Raw genomic sequence first — 22,464 nt, 5'->3', positions numbered from 1 at the left:
TGTTTTCTGAAAGTTTATCTTGTTTAGATAAGTTTGCAGGTCAAACTAAATAAACTATACTCTTTCTAAACACCTGTCTCGTGTTTTATTTGTCTTCTAGAGCAATACTACACTGTCATATAAGACTGTTGAATGCATTTGTATGCAACATGGTTTGACAATACAGTAGTCTAACAAATAAATAGTTGTTATAAATGTACCTACATTAGTCAACATTTGGTGTAGGATATAAAAAGTTTATCAAAAATGTTAGATGTTAGACATAATGGTAATGTTATGTTTGTTAAATAACTGTATTTACTATTATTCTGTATGTTTAAAACCAGCAGATTATACTATGTATTTAACATGTCATATACTTACTCGTCCTAAGACAAGAATGGGTATTGTTTTGGTTTTATGTCAAACTACTGTAGGTTTTAGGTTGTCTACAGCAGGTATAGGCTACCTATATCTTAATATTGGTAGTCAGAGTTATTTTAATGACCCAAATCAAGTAAAATGTCTCTTACTCAATTACTTTTAGCATTCAAAAGTCAAATTTAAGTACATAAAATACAGTTTCCTACAACAAAATTTTGTCTTGTGAAAATGTCCAGTGGTTGGTGAGAAAAAAAGTTAATGTGAAGTTATATATATAAAAGAAGTTGGACAAGTTGTCATAATATTTAGTCATATTAATATGTTAATTGTATAATAAATATATAATATTAAATTACATAAAATAATTAAAAGAACAAATGCTGGACCTTTTGGCCGTAGGGGGTGGCTCGTTCGACGCCCCCCACCCTGGCTACGGGCATGGGAATGACAAGCTCGACTTGTATTATAATATTATATAATATTGACTTGACATTTTTAGGGATTTTACAGTGTTGTAGTACCAAACCTCCTCTAAAAGTGTCGCTGTCTCACTTCATGCATGCGAGGATTGACCTCTGACTCTTTGTTTACGTGGAAGGAGAGCTGTTCTTGCTTCCGGGTTCTTATTTCTGCAGGTAACTGACCAGTTTTAAAGAGATGGCTACGGTACCGGCCCAGTCTCTACGGGTGTCAGAGATTAAAGACCCCACCGTTTTATTTGAACGGTACGGAACGGATGAGATCCGCGCTGTGGAGAGGAAAGTGCGCGGAGAGATTGAGCAGAAGAAGGAGGAACTCCGGCAGATGGTCGGTGAGCGGTACCGAGACTTGATCGATGCCGCTGACACGATCGGTGAGATGAGACAGTGCTCGGAAAGTGTCGTGCATTCCATCCAGGACATGTACCGGTACTGCCATAAACTCAAACAGGCCAAACAGACCCCGCAGTCCAGCAGCAGAGCAGAGGTGAGGCTCCATGTTTCTCTGTTTCTGGACAGCAGCCTGCAAACAACATACAAAAATATTTATTCATATTTTTTTTTGGCTTGAACAAAGACATTTGACTATGTTTGGATGCAAGCTGTTGCTTCAATGTTCTTGTCAGTCAATTTGAGTGAGCCATTTCAAAACAGATGCAGTGTGTCAAATGTTTGTTGTGACTATTGGTAAATATAGCATTCACTTATCTAAAACAGCTGTTCAAATTACACGTTTTTAAACTGCATCTATTGAGTTGCCACTACTTTCAGAAATGATCTGTCTGTTTGTTTAACTCTGATTAAGTTGGTTTTATATGCACACATTCGCTCTTGTGACACAGCCTCTTTTAAGTACTTTAAATATTCATCCTGAAATCCTGTATAAATATGACCTCAAAACAACATTAAGATTAGCTCTGTTTAACTGACTATGAACAATGTTGTACTTTCATTGTCATTGCTTGCTTTTTATTCATGGGATGATAACAGTTTTGAAGTTTGGAAAAGTCAAGTTGTTAAATTTTCTGCCATCCCGTTCCTAAGGTACATCTAAGATATTTTTATTTTTATTTACTGTTGTTTTTAGGACAACAGCATCTTCCTGCAGAAAAGATATCCTAAGATGCCATTTTAAATTGTAATGAAAAATGATTTTGACACTAATGAAGACAGCAGAAGTCATTGATTCTCTTGAATTATTTCGCCTGACATGTTTACTGCTCCAAAATATCCTAAATGTTTCTCAAAATAAAAATATAATATGTATTGTGTTGAAAGAGGAAAAAAGTTCTTGTTTTTTTTTACCCAGACATTTAAAAATAATATATTTTAGAGCAGTGATGATCACAATACCGGGAAACCGTGATATTTTTATCCAAGGTGATACCGTCAGAATCTTATACTGGTCTATGCCTACTGCTTTTGTGAGTTCACTATTTAGAATCTGCAAAGAAGACTTTCCTGAAATTATTTTATTAAGGAGAAAGTCCAAATGTGTGAATATATAAAACCAACTTTACCCAAATCTGTTGTCATGGCTATTTAAAATTCTTTCACTGAATAAGAGACAAACATGCCCAGTCATATTTAAAGAGGATTTGCTTCTTTCGCAAAAGAAGATCAGTCAGATTATCTAATGTTCATCACAGATAATCATACATTGATTAATATTCAAATGCATCTAGCTCAATCTTTTAGTAGTATTATATCTATCTATCTATCTTTCTGTCTGTCTGTCTGTCTTTCTGTCTGTCTGTCTGTCTGTCTGTCTATCTATCTATCTAAATTAAAACAACAGTTTTATGTATTTGAAACAAAATTCAAAATTTCAAATAAAGCGACTAATAAATGAATCGTGCAATATTTTAGTAAGAAATAAACTTATGATGTAACAGTAAAGTAATTAAATCAAATTGTAGACATTTTTAATAACAATTCTTCACAGTATAAACTGTGTATTCATAGTTACAGTGTAACTATAAAGATTTCAAAATTAAAGGGTTTTAAATGTTATACATGGAGGCCCCTTGCATGAGGCGATCCAAAAAAAAAGACCTTCAACATTTAAAAGATTCAAAACATACAGGAAAAAGAGTATAATCGGAAATATTATTACAATTAAAACAAATGCTTTCATTTCTTTTTTAAAGTCTGTTTTATTCTCTTTTATTCTGTTGAATTTCCAGCAGCTTTTTGGTGCATTCCAAGTGTATTTTAGTGTCACTTTTGATCAATGTTATGCACCTTTGCTGAATAAAAGTACTGACTGACTCCTTACTGAACAGTTGAACTGCTGTGTAAATATTGTACTGTTTACCTTATGTGTATCTATACCCCCAGTCCATTATTATATCATACATCCTCAATTTATTATATCACAAAGTCAGAGCTCAATAGTGAGACGTATTGGGATGGGTTGTGAATGCGTTATTGTTTTTAGCAGGGTCAGAAGCAGTCGCAGGAGAAGTTCTACACAATGGCGTCCCAGATAAAGCTCCTCCTTGAAATCCCGGAGCGCGTCTGGAGCGCTATGGAGTCCTCGCAGTACCTGCAGGCCACACAGCTCTACCTGCTGTGCTGTCACCTTCATAGCCAGCTACAACTGGAGGGTGGAGGTCATCAGTACAGCCCCGTCCTCTCTCGCTTTCCCATCCTGGTGCGCCAGGTCGCAGCTGCAGGTCATTTCAGGTATGCTAGAGAATTATGTAGATGTTCAATGCATTTCTGGTTGATGATTTGGTTGTTGTTGTTTTCTTCTTTACTAAATGTCAGTTGCCTTTTTGTTGTAGGTCTACAATCTTGCTGGAGAGTAAGTCAGTGCTGCGCGGCAGGGCGGTGTCCGATCAGGCGATCGCTGAAGCGCTAGTCTCCACCATGCTCCTGGAGGACAGCTCACCTCGACAGGCGCTTGCTGATTTCCTGCTGGCTAGGAAAGCCTCCATTCAGCAACTGCTTAATCAGCCTCAGCATGGTGAATAACTTGCGCGATTACATCAAAGTAGACATTTGTTTTTATTTTTAAATAAATTAATTATATGGATTTAGTAATTTTTTTCATACAACTCTGTATCAATCCTGTGTTCTCAGGATCTCATGCCATAGCCGAATGATCTACTGCTTAGCCACAAAAGCTAGACATTTCAATATTAATGGAGTTTTGCGGTATTAAATAGATGCACCATCATCATTTTTAATCAAAATAAAGCCAGTTGTGTTAAAATAAAATAAATAAATAAACATGGCACTTGTGTAAATGTAAAATTCAGATCAAAGGTTTTCATTTTCAATGCATTTCTAGCTAAAAATATTGTAGTAAGCAAATATCTTTTTAGTTATTACCAAAGCTCTCTCTATTCCATTGTATTTGATTTAAAATGTTGTCAACAGGAATAAATGTTTTCTGTCTGAATGTTTAAAAAAGTAATTTATTCCTGCGATTGCAATGCTGAACTTCACTACTGCAGTCAAATGATGTTTTAAAACTCATTCTAATGTGCTCATTATTTGAAATAGTGCAAATATGTCACATTTTTACCATATTTTGGATCAAATAAATGCAGGTTTGATAAACAGAAGAGACTTTTTTAAAAAGCGTCTTCTTAATGTTCATGTAGATTAAAATAATGAATTCTTTCTTTTTTACGTATTGTTGTTCTGCTTTCACATGTGTTGCTGTCTCTCTCTCTCTCTCTTAGGTGCTGGGGTTAAAGCACAGGTTTGTTCTTTAGTGGAGCTGCTGGTTACGACTCTGTACCAGGCGTATGCTGTGTTTTATGTGCCTCCAGAGGGACAAGTGTCTGATACCGGTTTGGGCTGTGGCCTTCTTTTCACCACTTTGGAGAATGTAACCTCCAACACCTCCTCTGGTGAGTTTATGTTTGATTTATTAAGACTTGGCTGTATTTCAATGCAATTCTAATGTATCAGTTAGAGGAATAAACTAGTTAGAGGATTAAAGGGTTCATTGTAGCATGGAGCACATTCCACCCTTAAAGGTCCAGTAAAATTAAAATATATTTTTTAGATATTAGAATCAGCATGTTTTACGGATATCTATTAGCTAGTGTACTCTAAATGGTGATCACGTTTAGAACATGTAAACATCCAGAGCAGTTTGTCACTTCCACATAAATGGATCAATGACTTTTTTATTATTATATATTTTTTATAAATGCTTAATAAACAAAGTACAGAACAATACAAATACAACTAAAGAAAGAAAAGGAAAAAGGGTCAGGGGTGTACAAAACAAAATATAAATAAGACAAACAAATATAAGTGCAAATATGCATACTAATAAAGGATAAGGGCCTTGTGGGAATACAGGATCTTAATGGTTTAAATTAAGTTTTAATGGCATGTTTTTATTAGTGCTTTGCTTTATGTTGTTCATATGATGTTCCAATTATTTTAGTATAGCAGGACAAAATGTTTTTTAGTTATTAATGCGTTCATATGATGCAGTAGAAATCATCAGCTCAATCTAATTGGAGTTCGTCTAATATCGCAGCACCAGTCTCGCAGCCATAATACATCCTGCAATGACTAGCCTAGCCTGTGCTTTAGATTTCGAATGGCTGCTTTCTTGAAGCAACACAAACATGAGTTTGCTACAAGGATTCTCAGATCCTTAGTTGCATTCTTTAAAGACAAAACAAGATATTCTGTAGAATGTTGGGGGAAATACATACACTGACGTCCATTAAAATACTATGTAGGTCGCTGGCTGTTTTTATATCTTTCAACATATCTTTCTTTGTGTTCAACAGAAGAAAGAAACTCTGGTTTGAAATGAGTGGAGAATGAGTAAATGTTAGAAGAATTTTTTTATTTAGGTAAACTATTCCTTTAACTTGCTTGAAAGAAACCTTTGTGAATTTCTGTTCAATCCAGGTAAAGAGAAGAAGGTCCTGGATAAGGAGATGAGCACAGGCAGCTGGTTTAAACACCTTCCTCCTTCAGTGATGAATTTCCAGCCGGTTCTTCGGACATTAGCGCAGCCCATACAGAGAGAGCAGCTCAGAGACACCCTGCAGCAGTGGATTGACACGTATGTTGCAAATTTTATTTATTAATTTATTTTAAATTGAGGATTAAAAAACACTTCAATCACCAGAAAAGCAATGATATGCAGATGAGTTGACAAGCCTCTGTTTGTTTAATAGTGTGCGTGAGAGTCAAACAAACAAGCAGGACAGACAGAGAGATAATATATAAACCCATAGTTTGTTTTAAATTCTGTATGTTCCTGTGACAGCTGTAAGGAGGATATCCGCAGTGGAGTCAGCAGTCTTCTGGTCTATGTTAAGAGTCTGAAGGGTCTGGCTGCGATTAGAGATGCCGTGTGGGAGCTGCTCAGTAGTGAATCCATCAGTCAGCACTGGAGTACTGTGTGTCAGTCCTTGCTCGAGCAACCTCTGGCCTTGTGGGACGACCTTTTACAGCAGCTCTTCCTGCGGAGACTTCAGGTACTCATAACTGATTCAACCAGTTTAACTAGTCCAGTAGGTGCGTTGGCTATGGTTACACAAGGTATTATCATACATTGGCTGATTCTAGCATAACGATTAATTGTCTAATTGCCAATCACACAAAGAAATACTATGCCGTTTAAACAATTAATGCCATTACACTGAGGTTGACACAAAGCTGACAAACTGCTTTTGCTGAACAAGAAACAACTGATTGAAATGCAAACAACTGACATGCGAATTCATGTTTGGGAATGGAAGTGGTGCAGACCACAACAAGCCGATGTTTGCCAGCCTGCCCATTATGATATTTGTTTTCATCTTTGATTTATTTTCTTTTTTTAATCTTGTAAGTTTTTCCATTTGGCTTTAAGGAGTTTTTTAAAAATAAAATTCTGTTATTAATTACTCGCCCTTATGTCGTTCCAATCCACGGATCCTTTATTCTTCTTTGGAACCCAAATTAAGATTTTTAGATGAAATCTAAGTGCTCCCTCATCCTCTCAGATAGCAATGGTCACAAGCTGTTCAGAGTCCAGAAAAGAAACCAAAAACATTGTCAAAACATTTGTGTAACTTCAGGGGTTCTACTGTAATCATAGTAAGCTCTTGATAAAGCTGTAATAATCATACTGCTTAGAGCATGGCTATTCAATTGGCGGCCCACTGGCCGAACCCGGCCCCTGAGGCAATTTGTTTCAGCCCTCCAATAAGTGTGACCAAGACATCAAAAGTAAATTTAGTTCTAGGGCTGCTTGATTTTGGGAAAAATCATAATCACAATTATTTTGGTTATAATTGTAATCACGATTATTCAAAACGATTATCAGTTGAAGTCAAAATTATTAGCGCTCCTGAGAATTTTTTTTTTTAAATAAATATTTCCCTAATTATGTTTACAGAGCAAGGCAAAAGTATTTCCTCTAATATTTTTTTCTTCTGGAGAAAGATTGTTTTATTTCAGCTAGAATAAACGCAGGTTTAAATATTTTGAAACCTATTTTAAGGTCAATATTATTAGCCCCCTTAAGCAATAAATATTTTTGATTGTCTGCAGAAGAAACTACTGTCATACAATGACTTGACTAATTATCCTAATTAAGTCTTTGAATCGCACTTTAAATCTGAATGCTTGTATTTTGAAAAATAGTCTAATATTATGTGCTGTCATCATAGCAAAGATGAAAGAAATCAGTTATTAGAAATAATTATTAAAACTATTACATTCAGAAAATCTTATTTTCATGAAACAGAAATTGGGGAGGAAAAGGGTCGCTAATATTCAGGAGGACTTCAACTGCATATTTACTGCTTCCACTCTGCAAAGAAAAGAGAAATAAATACAATAGAATAAAAATATGAAACAAACTGTGCTTTAAGCATCTTTACTGTAAGAAAATCACTTTAGCTACAAAAGTCCTTCAGTCAAGAGCAGTTAGGGATGTTCTCCTTGTTGTTTGATTAATGATAAAAACAGGCAGCAGCAGGAACATCACGCACTTTCACTTTAATAGTTTCTCTTTCACGTCTTTTGAATCTCAACTCGTTTGTTTATTACACAAATGAGGGTTGATATGAATATTCACGAAACACTGCGTTTTGACACCTATTTGACCATTAAAGCGCTCTCATTAGGATGACTTTAGATGTGTGCGCTCTGCTCGTCTCAGTGTGCGAATGAGACCGAATGCTGACCGCATGCTTATGTGTGTGCTCTGCACACACACACATAAGCAAGCGGTCTTTCGCGCTGCTAAGTTAATAATCGTTTATCTCGATTAATGGTTTTTCATAATCGTTAGAAACTCGGATTTTTAATGAATTGCACTGCCCTATTTAGTTCAGCTGAAAAACGGTCGCTATAGTTATGAATTGACATGCGTCTGTTCAATACAGCACCAGCGGTGAGAGTGGTGTGTGGCTTTCAGTGCAATGTAAACAAAAGATACTTAGACGAATTATTACAAATTATTGTAATGATTTTGATTGTTTGAACGCAGATAATAACAACAGTTCATTTAAATTCTTGGCTAATATATAGCTTAAATTAACATTAGAAAAATGCTATTTTTTATTTATTCTTATTTTTATTTATTTATTCATTGTTCTGTCATTTATTTTCATTGCAAAATGATCACTCATGTTTAAATCAAAAACTTTTTCATTTATTTTTAAGCATAAAGAGAGAAATGGACTATTGTTTGTTTTTATTAATATTTCCTGCTTTATTTGGTTACTGAGCAGCAATAAACAACAATTTAAAATAAAATCTTTTTTTGTGTTTTTCTAAACTAGTACTGTTTTAAATTTAATAAATGCACAACAATCTAGATAATAAAACAATCAAAATCTATACCCGTTGCATCCCTAATTGTTATGCAAACATAACATATGAATGTGTTTGAATATATAAGAAGCCAACTTGAGCAATACATTGATTTTGTTGTGCTTAGAAATAAAACATTTGAAAATGTTTGTAGAAAAGCCACATTGTACAATGCACTGATATTGTGTAGTTTCAAAATACAACATGATAACGTTTTAACGTTGACAAATCCAATGTGGGTGTCTTGAGGAGCAAAAATACAACATATGGGCTCTTATATTACTGTTGTGTCATCACTCATATTGCAAGTCATATCTCTCCGGCCCCTCATTTAGGATGCTTTTTAAAAATTAGGACAAAGTTTGGTACTTTACCACCACAAATCCTATATATCTATCATGCTTACAATCTCAGTAAATCTGTCATTGAGTGTCGTTTTCACTGCAGTAGCTTTGCTAATCACATTTTTGTCAGCGTTTATCTAATTTCCTTGACATTTTTTCAGACAGTTCTCTGACACAACAGACAGATAACAAACATTCAACATCCAGTCTGTTCCAAAACACTTTTTTCTGCGTCTTCACCAGTTTTCCAAAACAGCCTTTTGTCCTATAGCGCCAGCAGTCTTGCCCCTTTGTTTAGCTAAAGTAGCTCGGACAAGTGATTTTTAAAGCTCAATCAAACCAAAAAAAACAACAACTACACACTAGTCCAGAAAAATCCATGCTTTGTTGTGCCATAATTGATTTCATTCACCTGGCTTGAAAAACTCCATGTGGATTAGTGCTGCACAAGATATCGTTTCAACATTGAATTCACAATATGCAAATATGCAAGAGTCACTTTGCAGAATATTCAATTTAGAGTTGTGATTATACTTAACCAGCAATAAAAATAGTCAACTTTAACCCTACTACAGTGAACAAGTTTTTTATTTTAAGGTATGTGACATTAAGATTTCAAGTTAATTTAAACATTTAAGCAGAATAAATTATAAATTTGTTGCTTTAACAAATATTAATTGTATTTTTTATTACAGTGCAGACTATTTAGTGTTGTTTTACATTCAATTACATTGTTTTATTACAGTTTTATTTTACATTTTAACTCAATATGACAACTCAATAACTCTGTTCAGAATAATGATATTAAATTTTGTTTGGATAGCACTTTTCCTACATACATGCAACTCAAAGCGCTTCACAAACAACAAACAAGCATTAAAATAAACCACAAATAAATGTATAGACAAAGCAAAATAAATATCAAATATATACTCGCATAAAAGCATACGTGTGAACGCATATATTCGCACACACAATAGTCCTCGCATATGCGTGCACACATTGATATGCATATAAACATACACCTACACAATATACATAATAAATATACTGTAAAGCACGGTCTATTTATTTGTATCTTTTTTGTATTGTACTAATTTATGCTTCTAATTTGTTTATTACACTTTATAATAAACACTCCCTACACAATTATCACAATGTAAAATGATCAATTCCCTCCTAATAGAGTTATTCAAATCATCTTATGATTTCAGCTGTTTTGATTCACTATTTTGTCATGGCATTTTACTTTTCCGTAATTCACTGGCACTCAGTGTGAAAGTATCTTCTGGATCTCTGCAGGTGATCACGCAGGAGGGCACAGAAGGGATCTCCAGCAGCTCCAGACAGCTGTTATCCTCAGCTCTGCGGGATCTGCAGGGTCAAGCCTCTGCCGGGAGCTTCAGTCGGGGGGCTCAGTACGAGAGTGACGTCGGAGCGTTCCTGTGGTCCGAGTCTCAGAGTGACCTGCTCAGTGACACAGCCTGGGTGAGCGTAGCCCAACGCAGTCCACAACAAAAGAGTGGCCTGTCCATGAAGACTCAGGCCCTCACACCCTGCGTCCAGACCTTCTGTTCCTCGCTGGACTCCAAACTCAAAGCCAAGCTAGAAGATCTGCAACACTACTTACCCTCTGACACAAATGGCAAGGAGACTTTAGAGAAGTACACAGTCTCGTCGAGTACACCTATAAATCGTTTTATGGATGCTGAAGCGGTGGAGGACATTCTTAGAGATCACTGCCTTGCGTGCGTTCGGGACGTCCTGGCTAGTGTGCGCTCTGAGCTGGCTAACGCTCAGGCTGAGACCAGCAGCCACAGCCAGTTGAGTTCAGTGCTGTTTATGGCCAGATTGTGCCAGTCCATGGGGGAGCTGTGTCCTAGTCTGAAGCAGTGTATCCTAGGAAAGCAGGGGGGTGTGGATGTTGTGAGTAGAGGCACACCACGACAGAGCAAGAAGCTGGGGAAAAGTGGTACTGCCAAAGCAGCCGATGTGAGCCCAGCTCAGGCTAAGTGGAGCTGTCTGAAAGAGGAGCTGCTGTCCTGCAGTATGGATGCCTATGGAATCTGGAGCTCAGCACTCACCAGAGTAAGACTATTGAAGATATTTCAATAATTAATATTTACGTGTGCATTTTGATGATTTTAAGACTTCTGGCAAGATTTACTGACAGCTTGCACCATTGCAAATACTGTTTCGATGTAAAAAAAATAATAATACTTGTCAGGATTTTTTTTTAAAGAAATAGTGCTGACAATTTTTTTATCGTTGACCGTCTGTGACCCTATTGCATGCATTTGCCTTATTTACCCTTTCAGACCCCACATTTATGGGAGGAAACTATTCAAACTATGCAGCGTGACATAATAATGCATTAATTGATTATTTAAAATTAGGATTTGCTGTCGAATATTTAGTGGATAATGTTCAAAATGAAGTGTCTACGGAAGTGGAGTACGGAAGAGCATATATATACAATTGAAGTCAGAACTATTAGCCCCCTTTTAATTTATTATTGTTTTTTGAATATTTCCCAAATGATGTTTAACAGATCAAGGAAATTTTTACAGTATGTCTGATAATATTTTGTCTTTTGGAGAAAGTCTTGTTTGTTTTATTTTGGCTAGAGTAAAAGCAGTTTTAAGTTTTTTAAAAGCCATTTTAAGGTAAAAAAAAATATATATATATGTTTTCGATAGTCTACAGAACAAACCATCATTATACAATAACTTGCCTAATTACCCTAACCTGCCTAGTTAACCTAATTAAATTAGTTAAGCCTTTAAATGTCACTTTAAGCTGCATAGAAGTGTCTTGAAGAAGATCTAGTCTAATATTATTTACTGTCATCATTGCAAAGATCAAATAAAGTAGTTATTAGAAATGACTTATTAAAACTATTATGTTTAGAAATGTGTTGAAGAAATCTTCTCCCCGTTAAACTGAAATTGGGGATAAAAAATAAATAAATAAACGTGGGGATTAGGCTAATAATTCAGGGGGGCTAATAATTCAGACTTCAACTGTGTGTGTGTGTTTTTTATATATATATATATGCAAATTTGGTGCTAATTCTGTGTTCTTTAGCTTTCTTGTTGTCAATCAAATCACTTGCACAACTTTGTTCACATCTGCACTTTTTTTATTGGATCATAATTACAAGCTATTTTGCCCTGTTTATTTAATCTGGCCCTTGTGTTCTTTAATAAAAAAAATAAACAAATGTGTTGCAGGCACTTGTGGGGAGTTTTGCTGCAACTCTCCATGCTGAAAATGCCGGATCCATCCTGGGTACTGCAACTAATTGGGAAGAGCTAGAAATACAGGAAGAGGCAGAGTCAGGAAACAGTGTAATGTCCAAAATACGCCTTCCTGTGCAGGTAACCACTACAGTTATTTTCTACTGTTATCTTCGTTATTAACTTTAATGAATGCAGTGTGCATTTTTTATTTATATTATATTATATTATATTATATTATATTATATTATATTATATTATATTATATTATATTATATTATATTATATTATATTATATTATATTATATTATATCATAAATTATTTGTACAATATTAACATATTTATGTATACACTATATATTAATGTATTATAAAATTCCCCAAGCTTTTTTCATTTGATCAAACTAGTAACATTTAAATTATAAATAGTTTAAAATTTATTTATTTGATAAAAATGTAGTTTAATTTGACATTTTATTTTTCATTGGAAGGGAGTACTTTATCAAATAATTTTGCATTGTTCCTGTTTTTATTTATATTTGGGAGTTTTTATTCATTTTTTATACATTTTTTGTTCATTCTGTAGAAGTTACAGTGTTTGATTGTTCATTTTGTAATTTTTCGATGAAACCGAATCACAGGACCCCCTGCTTTGAAACCCCAGCAAAGTGTTTATAGTGATGCCAGGATGCTGCTGTTTAAATTAAAAGACTAATTTAGATTAAAGTTTTCTCTGTCTCTCTCTACAGCCATCATGGTATGTTCAGTCGTTACTCTTCCACCTGTGCCTTGAGGTCAATCGAGTCGGAGGTCATGCTTTACCAAAAGTAACTCTGTTGGACATCCTAAAGGGTTGTCTAGACCAGGCCGTGAGCGAGTATGAAAGACTCACTCAAGACTCACAGAGCAAGGTGAAACCATTGATTAAATGTCTCTCTTAGTCCTCTTGACGCTTGCATTCTTTTCCTTTCAGTCAGTATTATAATGAAATAATACCTTAATTATTAATTATATAATTATAAGGTATATTTAATGCCTTAACCAGATTTCTGTTGTTCTGTGTAGGACACAGGCCTCCCCATGACCCAGAACAGAGCACTACAGCTGCTGTTTGACCTCCGCTATCTCACTGTCACTTTAGGGTCTCGTCTTGAGGAGGGTAGGAGCTCCCGCTCTCAGCAAGACCCAAGGTGACCACTTCAATTGCTAGCAATGGATGCAAGTCCTTAGTAGTGTTGTTAAAAGTAATGTTTAGTTGATTTGTATGGAATCACTGTAAATGTAATGATGTAATATTGTTTTTTCCGAGTATGGAAATAATAGTTAAGCTTTGTCAGTTATTCAGAGTTTACACCGGCTCGTTTTACACTTGATAGAGACAGTGCATTTAATTCTGACTTCTAACAAAAACAGAACAATGCTTAAAAGCTGCTGTGTGATATGGTGTACAGCAAACAAGCTAAAAAAAAAATCCACAACTAAGTCTTTATAAGACACCAAACCCTAAAAGTCAGACTTTAAAAGGATGGTTGAACCTAAAATGAAAATTCTGCTATCATTTACTTAACCTCCACTTGTTCCAGACCTTTCCTCTGCCGAACACAAAGGAAGATATTTTAAAAAATGTTGGAAAGCAGCAGTCATCGACTTTCATAGTATTTTTTTGCTTCTACACTCAAATGTTTTGCTGTTTTTCTAACTACTTATTGATATGATTTGGATTAACCCAATTATTCAGTTTATTGGGGGACTACTTAATTGTTTTAATCCATTTACTTATGTAAATAACTTAATTGATTTGTGTTGAGATGACATGAAGGGATTGTGTAGATCCCAGAGTTTTTTACAATGTACTATGGATGTCAATGGCTCTTTTTCCCTTATCGTTCTTTTGTATAGCTTTTGTATTCAACAGAAGAAAGAAATTTCATAAAGAGTAAATGATGAGTACCGTTTCATTTTAAATTAGCTGTCCCTGGAAAATCAAATATCCTAATTTCACTTTTATATTTCATATATTTTTATTGTGTACCTTTAGTTATTCTTGTTTATGACTGGGCTAGTGAAAATCTGAACTGCAGTCTTTACTGAACCAGTAGAACAAATCTAAACACTGAGCCATGCTTGAGGTTTTAACTAATGAACAACTTAAGATTTACAAAAATATCATAGTTTAAATTCATTCGATGTGAAAATTGGTATCAAAAATGGTATCAGGTATCAATATTGTTAAGGTATCGTTAGAAATTTTATTTAGATCTGCCAAAACAAAGCACAACCAAGAATAGATCATGCTGAAGTGACAGCCCTCTCACACTTTGCTGTTTGTTAAAGGGTCCAGCAGGTCTGCGACTCCCTGGAAAGTCACATCGATCCCTTTGACCTGGACGTTTTTACTCCACATCTGAACAGCAACCTTAACAGACTCTCACAAAGGACATCTGTAAGCTTCACCTTTTATCACCGTTTTAAACTGTGGTCAATCTGCTACTTTCAGATGCATGATTGTGTTAATGGGGTGCACTGCAACATGTTCATTTCATTTTGCTAACATTTTGTATTTTGTTGCAGTTTTTTTGTAACCTATTTATTTAAGGTTATGAAAATGATTGTACAATGTGCTTTTACAGACATAGTCATAGGCAAGTTTTACAAAAAATGTGCAATGAGTTGTAGAAATTACAGTAATCCTTAAAAAATAAGCCAACAGATAGATGGAGGTAAGGGGAAAAAGGGGAAACATCATACCCTCTATAAGTACTAATATTGACCAGTTAGTCACATATTCTCTGGAAAGGCACATAAAACTAAATATATATTTTCCTCATCACAGCACATTCCTATAATATAAACATGTCTTTTGAAAAAAGAACATTAGAACAGAACAAAAGAAAAAAAATCAACAAAAGTAACAAATAAACAACAAAAGACCCTTCCCTGAGCCTCCGACAACCCTCCTCCACACAAAAAACCTAATTGACACACAAAACTAATTCTCTCATATGTAAATGATTACAAATAAAAGTGAATCTAATACACCTCAAAGCTTCTTGCCGGTCATCACCTATATAGCATTACACAGGTCTTCCTCCTAGTCCTACTTATCGGCCACTGTGTTTAAAAGTCCAGAGATATTACGCCCCATTCACACGGGGCTTTAGCGTCAATGCTTGACTGAAGGCGTGTCTGAATGAAAAAGCGTCAGCCAATGAAATTCAGTCAGCAATAGGCCACTGTCTAGCTGGTGTATTTGCATACAGCGATCTGATTGGCTGACGCTTCTGTCGGCACTTGAAAAGTTGAGCTAGTCCCAACATCTGCAGCGAGCAACACCTCTGAAGGGGCGCTGACGGATCCACAATGCAGTTCGGCAACGCCTGACGTCACCCATTCAAAGTGAATGGGAAGCATTGACTCTGACGCCCCGTGTTAATGGGGCATTAGATTATAGAAAAGGATAAAATCTAAAAATAAAATGAACAGCATTTATTTTGTTAGCAAGAAAACCTTTCAAACTATGAAGTGCTAATGTATCTGGTACTTGTATTTGTTGCATTTTTTTAATCGATTTTAAGAGGCTTCTCCCTTAGAAACGCACAGTGTGCTTTAATTGGTTAGCTGTCCTAGTGTGTTCTAATTCGCTAACTGCCTAGCACACACTGAGGTGTGTCAAAGTGATGTGAAGTTATGTCAAAAATGAAGTCTCTACCAGCTGTTTGTTTTAGTCCCTAAAAGCCAATTCTGTAAACGAAAATATCTCCATTTGCATTACCTTGGAGCACTGTAACTTTGCAGATGTTGTTTTTACCCAGACAGTAACATTATCACTTACTATTTTAATTATATGGAAGAATAAAAATATAATAATCATTATCAAGAATCCTTATAAACGTATGCCTGGGTAATTGTGTTATTCAGATTGGCTTGGGACTAGGATAATTGTCCTCTTTTGTATTTTGTCTTCTTATTGTTGACTGATGTTATGATGAATAGGTGTTGTTAGGGCTGTTGACGGGCACAGAGAAGCAGTTCACGTCTAGGAGCAACAGCATCAACTCTCAGGAACCATATAACATCCTTCCTTTGGCCAGCAGTCAGATCCGGTGAGAATACAGCTCCATCTTACCTTTCACACTGTTGAACGTGCGGTTATTGACATTTATGAAAAGTTAGTTGCTGTCATACTTTACTGTTTTGCAAGATAATAAAAATTGTAGTGCATTACAATATAGGCATTGTAAAAATGTGTTTTACTCATTTTTATATTTTATTAATGTATTAGCAATACTACTAATAATGTAATAATAATAAAATATATATATATATATATATATGTTTAACAGAGAGCAGATTTTTTTTCCAACACATTTCTAAACATAATGGTTTTAATAACTAATTTCTAATAACTGATTCATTTTTTATTTGCCATGATGACAGTAAATAATATTTGACTAGATATTCTTCAAGACACTTCTATACAGCTTAAAGTGACATTTAAAGACTTAACTAGGTTAATTTGGTTAGAGTAATTAGGCAAGTCATTGTATAACGATGGTTTGTTCTGTAGACTATTGAAAAAAATAGCTTAAAGGGGATAATAATTTTGATCTTAAAATAAAAATAAAAATAATTTTAATTTTATAAAAATAAAAAACAGCAAAAATAAACAAATAAGACTTTCTCCAGAAGAAAAATATTATCAGACATACTGTGAAAATTTCTGTTTTGTTAAACATCATTTGGGAAATATTTAAAAAAAAAAGAAAAGAAATTTGAAGGGGGATTAATAATTCTGACTTCTATTTTTTTTATTCTGTACTCGTATGTTTTAAACCTTTTTTCAACATAAACATACATTAAAAGACATTTTACCAATTATAATAATGTCTACAAATAAAATCATAACATATATTTTTCACTTTTATATATATTTTTTTATAAAAAAAATATAAAAGTGAAACAATTATATTTATTTTTTAATATTTCTTCAGTAAAATTGTTCTTATATATAAACTTTTATGTTCTAATTTGTTTTATACAAAAATGTTTTTATTTTTTTATTTTATCTTGTAAAAGGATTATAAATAAATACCTACTTGTAATAGAATAATATATGTAAACAAACATTTTAAAATGTATAGTTGTATTTTACTTTAAATAGTTCATTATGTTATTATTAAACATGTTTTTAAGTAAATGTAAATATTTGCAAGTAATGTTTTTCCTCAACATAAACCTGGGTTTATTAACACCTTTTGCTCATTGTAGCTTTGTACCTAAAATATATTATGCATAATTAGAAAACATTTATTTATAATATATAATATATTTAAAGAAAAATATTGGAAAATATATTAAAAAACAATTAAAAATGCACAAATGTTTTACAATTTTTACGTTTCATTTTAATTCTGTATTTAAATAAATTATAATAAAAACTCTTCCCTTTCCTCAAGGTTTGGTTTGCTGCCACAGAGTATGACAAACTCCCGCAAGACTAATTCTGCCACACATGGAGCAGACATCACTAGACCACTGGTAGGCTGCTTATAATGTACATGGATTTCATGAGATAGAATTTGTCATAATTACATCTGTTTTAAAAGCAAAGTAAACATTATGCGAAACAGAAAGAGTTGAGATGGTGTTTTAGTTTTCATGGCTTTCTACCTATGCTCCCAGTTTTTCATGGAGTAGAACTGCTGGATCTGGAGGCGATAGGTGATGTTATAATGTGTGCCGCTGTTTTATTTGCAGTGAGTTTGCAGTGCAGTTTGGGATTTACTGAATATTACTCACCTCAATCGCATCAGATCATATGCTTTGCTAATGCAACGTGTCTCACAGCACCACTGAAATGCAACCTATATCTTAAAGGAACCTTGATTTGTAGCAGACGAGCACTATATATATATATATATATATATATATATATATATATATATATATATATATATATATATATATATATATATATATATATATATATATATAGATATATATATATATATAGATGGATAGATAGATAGATTTTTCCACTGACCTTAAAAATGCTAAAACTTTTGCTTGCAGAGGCACTGTTTTGGGGCTCTTATAGGCAAGACACTGCAGGCAAGACAATTTAAAGATTTTTTTCCTTTTTAGCCAGATGTTTTGAGATTTTTCAGACTATTGTAAAGAAAACATCCAAAGGACATTCTGTTCAGTTTTTCTTCCAAATCAAATTGTGCTGGTATACTACCTGACAAAAGTCTTGTCATTGATCCCGGTTGTAAGTGCATCAAATTATAACTTGATTTCTAGTTGATCATTAGGAAAAATGGCAAAAGGTCGATTTTCAGATGAATCAGCTGTTGAACTGCATCCCAATGCTCACAAATACTAAAAAAAAAGACCTACTGAAAAAAAGACCTACTGGAACCTTGATGGACCCAAGATTCTCATAGAAATCAGTCATGTTTGGTGAAGGAAAAATCATGGTTTGGGCTTAGATTCAGCATGGAGGCATGTGAGAGATCTGCAGAGTGGATGGCAACATCAACAGCCTGAGGTATCAAGACATTTGTGCTGCCAATTAAATTACAAACCTGCATTGGCCAGCCCAGTCACCAGAAATAAACATTATTAAGCAAGTCTGGGGTAAGATGAAGAAGGAGGCATTGAGAATGAGTCGAAAGAATCTTGATGAACTCTGGGAGTCCTGCAGGAACGCTTTCTTTGCCATTTCAGATGACTTTATTAATAAGTTATTTTAGTCATTGCAGAGACGTATGGATGCAGTCCTCCAAGCTCAAGGGAGTCATGCACAATATTATTTCTTTTTTCACTGCACCATGACTTTATATTCTATACTGGACATTATTTCTGTGACAAGACTTTTGTCAAAGCAAAGTCAAACCTTACTGTCCTAATGGAATAATTCAAAATCAGGGCATGATCATATTTTATTTTGGTAAAATAAGTGTAATCTAGAAGCCTTTGCCTTTCATATAAGCCACTTCTAATACCAAATGATCAACTATAAATCAAGTTATCCTTTGTTGTTCCTAAAACTTGGATAGGACAAGATTTTTGTCAGGTAGTGTATATTCCAAAAATAATACAGATTTTTAAACGCTTTTTTTTTTTAAAGGCTTTTTTTTTTTTTAAGAATTTGTATTTTCTCATACAGTAAGCTGTAAATCTAAGCCTAAACTTGCTTAAATACACCAAAAAGTTTTTAAAAATATGTTATGAAGGCTTTTACAGTGTGATATGTTAATATATTCCTAATATTCCTGATTTTATATACAACAGTTTATCAATCAAAAATAATTAAATATTTATTCTATATTGAATGTACACTTCTACATAAGACAGTATTCCACACTTTGTGTGTGTGTGTGTGTGTGTGTGTGTGTGTGTGTGTGTGTGTGTGTGTGTGTGTGTGTGTGTGTGTGTGTGTGTGTGTGTGTGTGTGTGTGTGTGTGTGTGTGTGTGTGTGTGTGTGTGTGTGTGTGTGTGTGTGTGTGTGTGTGTGTGTGTGTGTGTGTGTGTGTGTGTGTGTGTGTGTGTGTGTGTGTGTGTGTGTGTGTGTGTGTGTGTGTGTGTGTGTGTGTGTGTGTGTGTGTGTGTGTGTGTGTGTGTGTGTGTGTGTGTGTGTGTGTGTGTGTGTGTGTGTGTGTGTGTGTGTGTGTGTGTGTGTGTGTGTGTGTGTGTGTGTGTGTGTGTGTGTGTGTGTGTGTGTGTGTGTGTGTGTGTGTGTGTGTGTGTGTGTGTGTGTGTGTGTGTGTGTGTGTGTGTGTGTGTGTGTGTGTGTGTGTGTGTGTGTGTGTGTGTGTGTGTGTGTGTGTGTGTGTGTGTGTGTGTGTGTGTGTGTGTGTGTGTGTGTGTGTGTGTGTGTGTGTGTGTGTGTGTGTGTGTGTGTGTGTGTGTGTGTGTGTGTGTGTGTGTGTGTGTGTGTGTGTGTGTGTGTGTGTGTGTGTGTGTGTGTGTGTGTGTGTGTGTGTGTGTGTGTGTGTGTGTGTGTGTGTGTGTGTGTGTGTGTGTGTGTGTGTGTGTGTGTGTGTGTGTGTGTGTGTGTGTGTGTGTGTGTGTGTGTGTGTGTGTGTGTGTGTGTGTGTGTGTGTGTGTGTGTGTGTGTGTGTGTGTGTGTGTGTGTGTGTGTGTGTGTGTGTGTGTGTGTGTGTGTGTGTGTGTGTGTGTGTGTGTGTGTGTGTGTGTGTGTGTGTGTGTGTGTGTGTGTGTGTGTGTGTGTGTGTGTGTGTGTGTGTGTGTGTGTGTGTGTGTGTGTGTGTGTGTGTGTGTGTGTGTGTGTGTGTGTGTGTGTGTGTGTGTGTGTGTGTGTGTGTGTGTGTGTGTGTGTGTGTGTGTGTGTGTGTGTGTGTGTGTGTGTGTGTGTGTGTGTGTGTGTGTGTGTGTGTGTGTGTGTGTGTGTGTGTGTGTGTGTGTGTGTGTGTGTGTGTGTGTGTGTGTGTGTGTGTGTGTGTGTGTGTGTGTGTGTGTGTGTGTGTGTGTGTGTGTGTGTGTGTGTGTGTGTGTGTGTGTGTGTGTGTGTGTGTGTGTGTGTGTGTGTGTGTGTGTGTGTGTGTGTGTGTGTGTGTGTGTGTGTGTGTGTGTGTGTGTGTGTGTGTGTGTGTGTGTGTGTGTGTGTGTGTGTGTGTGTGTGTGTGTGTGTGTGTGTGTGTGTGTGTGTGTGTGTGTGTGTGTGTGTGTGTGTGTGTGTGTGTGTGTGTGTGTGTGTGTGTGTGTGTGTGTGTGTGTGTGTGTGTGTGTGTGTGTGTGTGTGTGTGTGTGTGTGTGTGTGTGTGTGTGTGTGTGTGTGTGTGTGTGTGTGTGTGTGTGTGTGTGTGTGTGTGTGTGTGTGTGTGTGTGTGTGTGTGTGTGTGTGTGTGTGTGTGTGTGTGTGTGTGTGTGTGTGTGTGTGTGTGTGTGTGTGTGTGTGTGTGTGTGTGTGTGTGTGTGTGTGTGTGTGTGTGTGTGTGTGTGTGTGTGTGTGTGTGTGTGTGTGTGTGTGTGTGTGTGTGTGTGTGTGTGTGTGTGTGTGTGTGTGTGTGTGTGTGTGTGTGTGTGTGTGTGTGTGTGTGTGTTTTCTGAATTAATTATGGGTTAGGAAGAGATTACCCCCCCACCCCAAAAAATGTACTAAGATTTTTATTTTTAACCCTGACTTTATCCACTAATGTGTAAAGACCCCATATGCATATTTAGACAACATTTTGGAAAACTAATGAAAAATGTTTGTGTGCATGTTTGTGAATCTTAAACTGTGAAAGTATTGGTTTATTTATTTATTTTTAATTTTTTGCTGTTCACCTGCAGTGTCTTGCCTTTACACTAGTGTTTTACAAGCAGAAATGCATTATGTAATTACAAATTTCTCCACTGGCCTTAAATATCAAACTTTTGCTTGCAGAGACACTTTTTGGCTCTTAAAGTGGTCAGATCTGTTAATGGTTTCTTACGTCAGAACATCTGAGTATAGAAATCAGCTTGTAAGGGAATTTCTAATGTTTTTTTATTTTACTTTCTTTCCTTTTGTTGTAGTTGGCTCCCTCCTCAACTTCTGCTCTACAGGACAGTTTCCAGCCAGGAAATCTCTTCCGGCAATTAGCCAATCAAGAAGAGGAATCCAGCGCCCCTTCTCTCTTTAAATTAGGCTGGCTCTCTGGCATGGCCAAATAAACTTTTATTATAAAGTTAGTATTTTTTTAAAATGCGTGCAACACTATGCGAAATAATATTTAAAATACATTCTGAAATGTAAACAGTTGTGTCCTGTATTACATATTCTCACAAAAAAAACATGATATAGAGACATTACAATGCTCAATATATTAATAAAAGGGAAAGGGAAAATACACTTTTGTATTTATGAAACGCATATTTATGATTTTTAATTAAACTTCTTATTGTGTTAATCAGAATAGTCTTTCCAAATTTGCCTTAATATATATTTGATACTATTGTTATTGTCCTGATTAAGATTTATTTAATATATCAATAATGTATACACGTATACACTTTCTGTTAAGTAATTCATTTATTAACTTCAGATATAAAGTGTATTTGCACTAATTAGTTTGACAATGTTGCCTTAACGCTAGTTTTTGTTTCCCTTTGGTTGTTTGAAAACCAAATAGTAACGTTCTTTAATCCAAAATGCGAAACATTCCCTCAAAGATACTTCTCATAGTATTTTGCAATCATGATCATCAGTCCCGTACAAAATACAGAACTTTTCCTAATGCAAATTTTTTTTGG

At 35.2% G+C, this 22,464-nt stretch overlaps 1 protein-coding gene across 4 annotated transcripts; it reads left to right on the top strand.

Moving 5' to 3' along the window:
* The first annotated feature begins 948 nt into the window (after positions 1-948).
* Positions 949-22,061, top strand: cog1 (component of oligomeric golgi complex 1). Of its 4 annotated transcripts, none has more exons than XM_073944754.1 (15): positions 949-1,329; positions 3,286-3,530; positions 3,632-3,813; positions 4,538-4,708; positions 5,736-5,892; positions 6,100-6,310; positions 10,286-11,071; positions 12,217-12,363; positions 12,972-13,133; positions 13,288-13,412; positions 14,557-14,665; positions 16,216-16,325; positions 17,679-17,760; positions 17,905-17,943; positions 21,748-22,061. In XM_073944754.1, exons 1-14 carry the CDS (start codon positions 1,021-1,023, stop codon positions 17,917-17,919), a joined length of 2,811 nt encoding a protein of 936 aa, XP_073800855.1. In that variant the 5' UTR covers positions 949-1,020; the 3' UTR covers positions 17,920-17,943; positions 21,748-22,061. The 4 variants fall into 4 exon arrangements, with proteins under 4 accessions (XP_073800855.1, XP_073800854.1, XP_073800853.1 ...); XM_073944753.1 differs by having other exon boundaries at positions 3,283-3,530; XM_073944752.1 differs by lacking the exon at positions 17,905-17,943.
* The last annotated feature ends 403 nt before the right edge of the window (positions 22,062-22,464 follow it).

This window comes from Danio rerio, chromosome 3 (assembly GCF_049306965.1).
Source record: "Danio rerio strain Tuebingen ecotype United States chromosome 3, GRCz12tu, whole genome shotgun sequence".
Taxonomy (NCBI): domain Eukaryota; kingdom Metazoa; phylum Chordata; class Actinopteri; order Cypriniformes; family Danionidae; genus Danio; species Danio rerio.
Note: the sequence above shows the minus strand (reverse complement) of the source record. Positions and strands in the feature narration are given on the sequence as shown.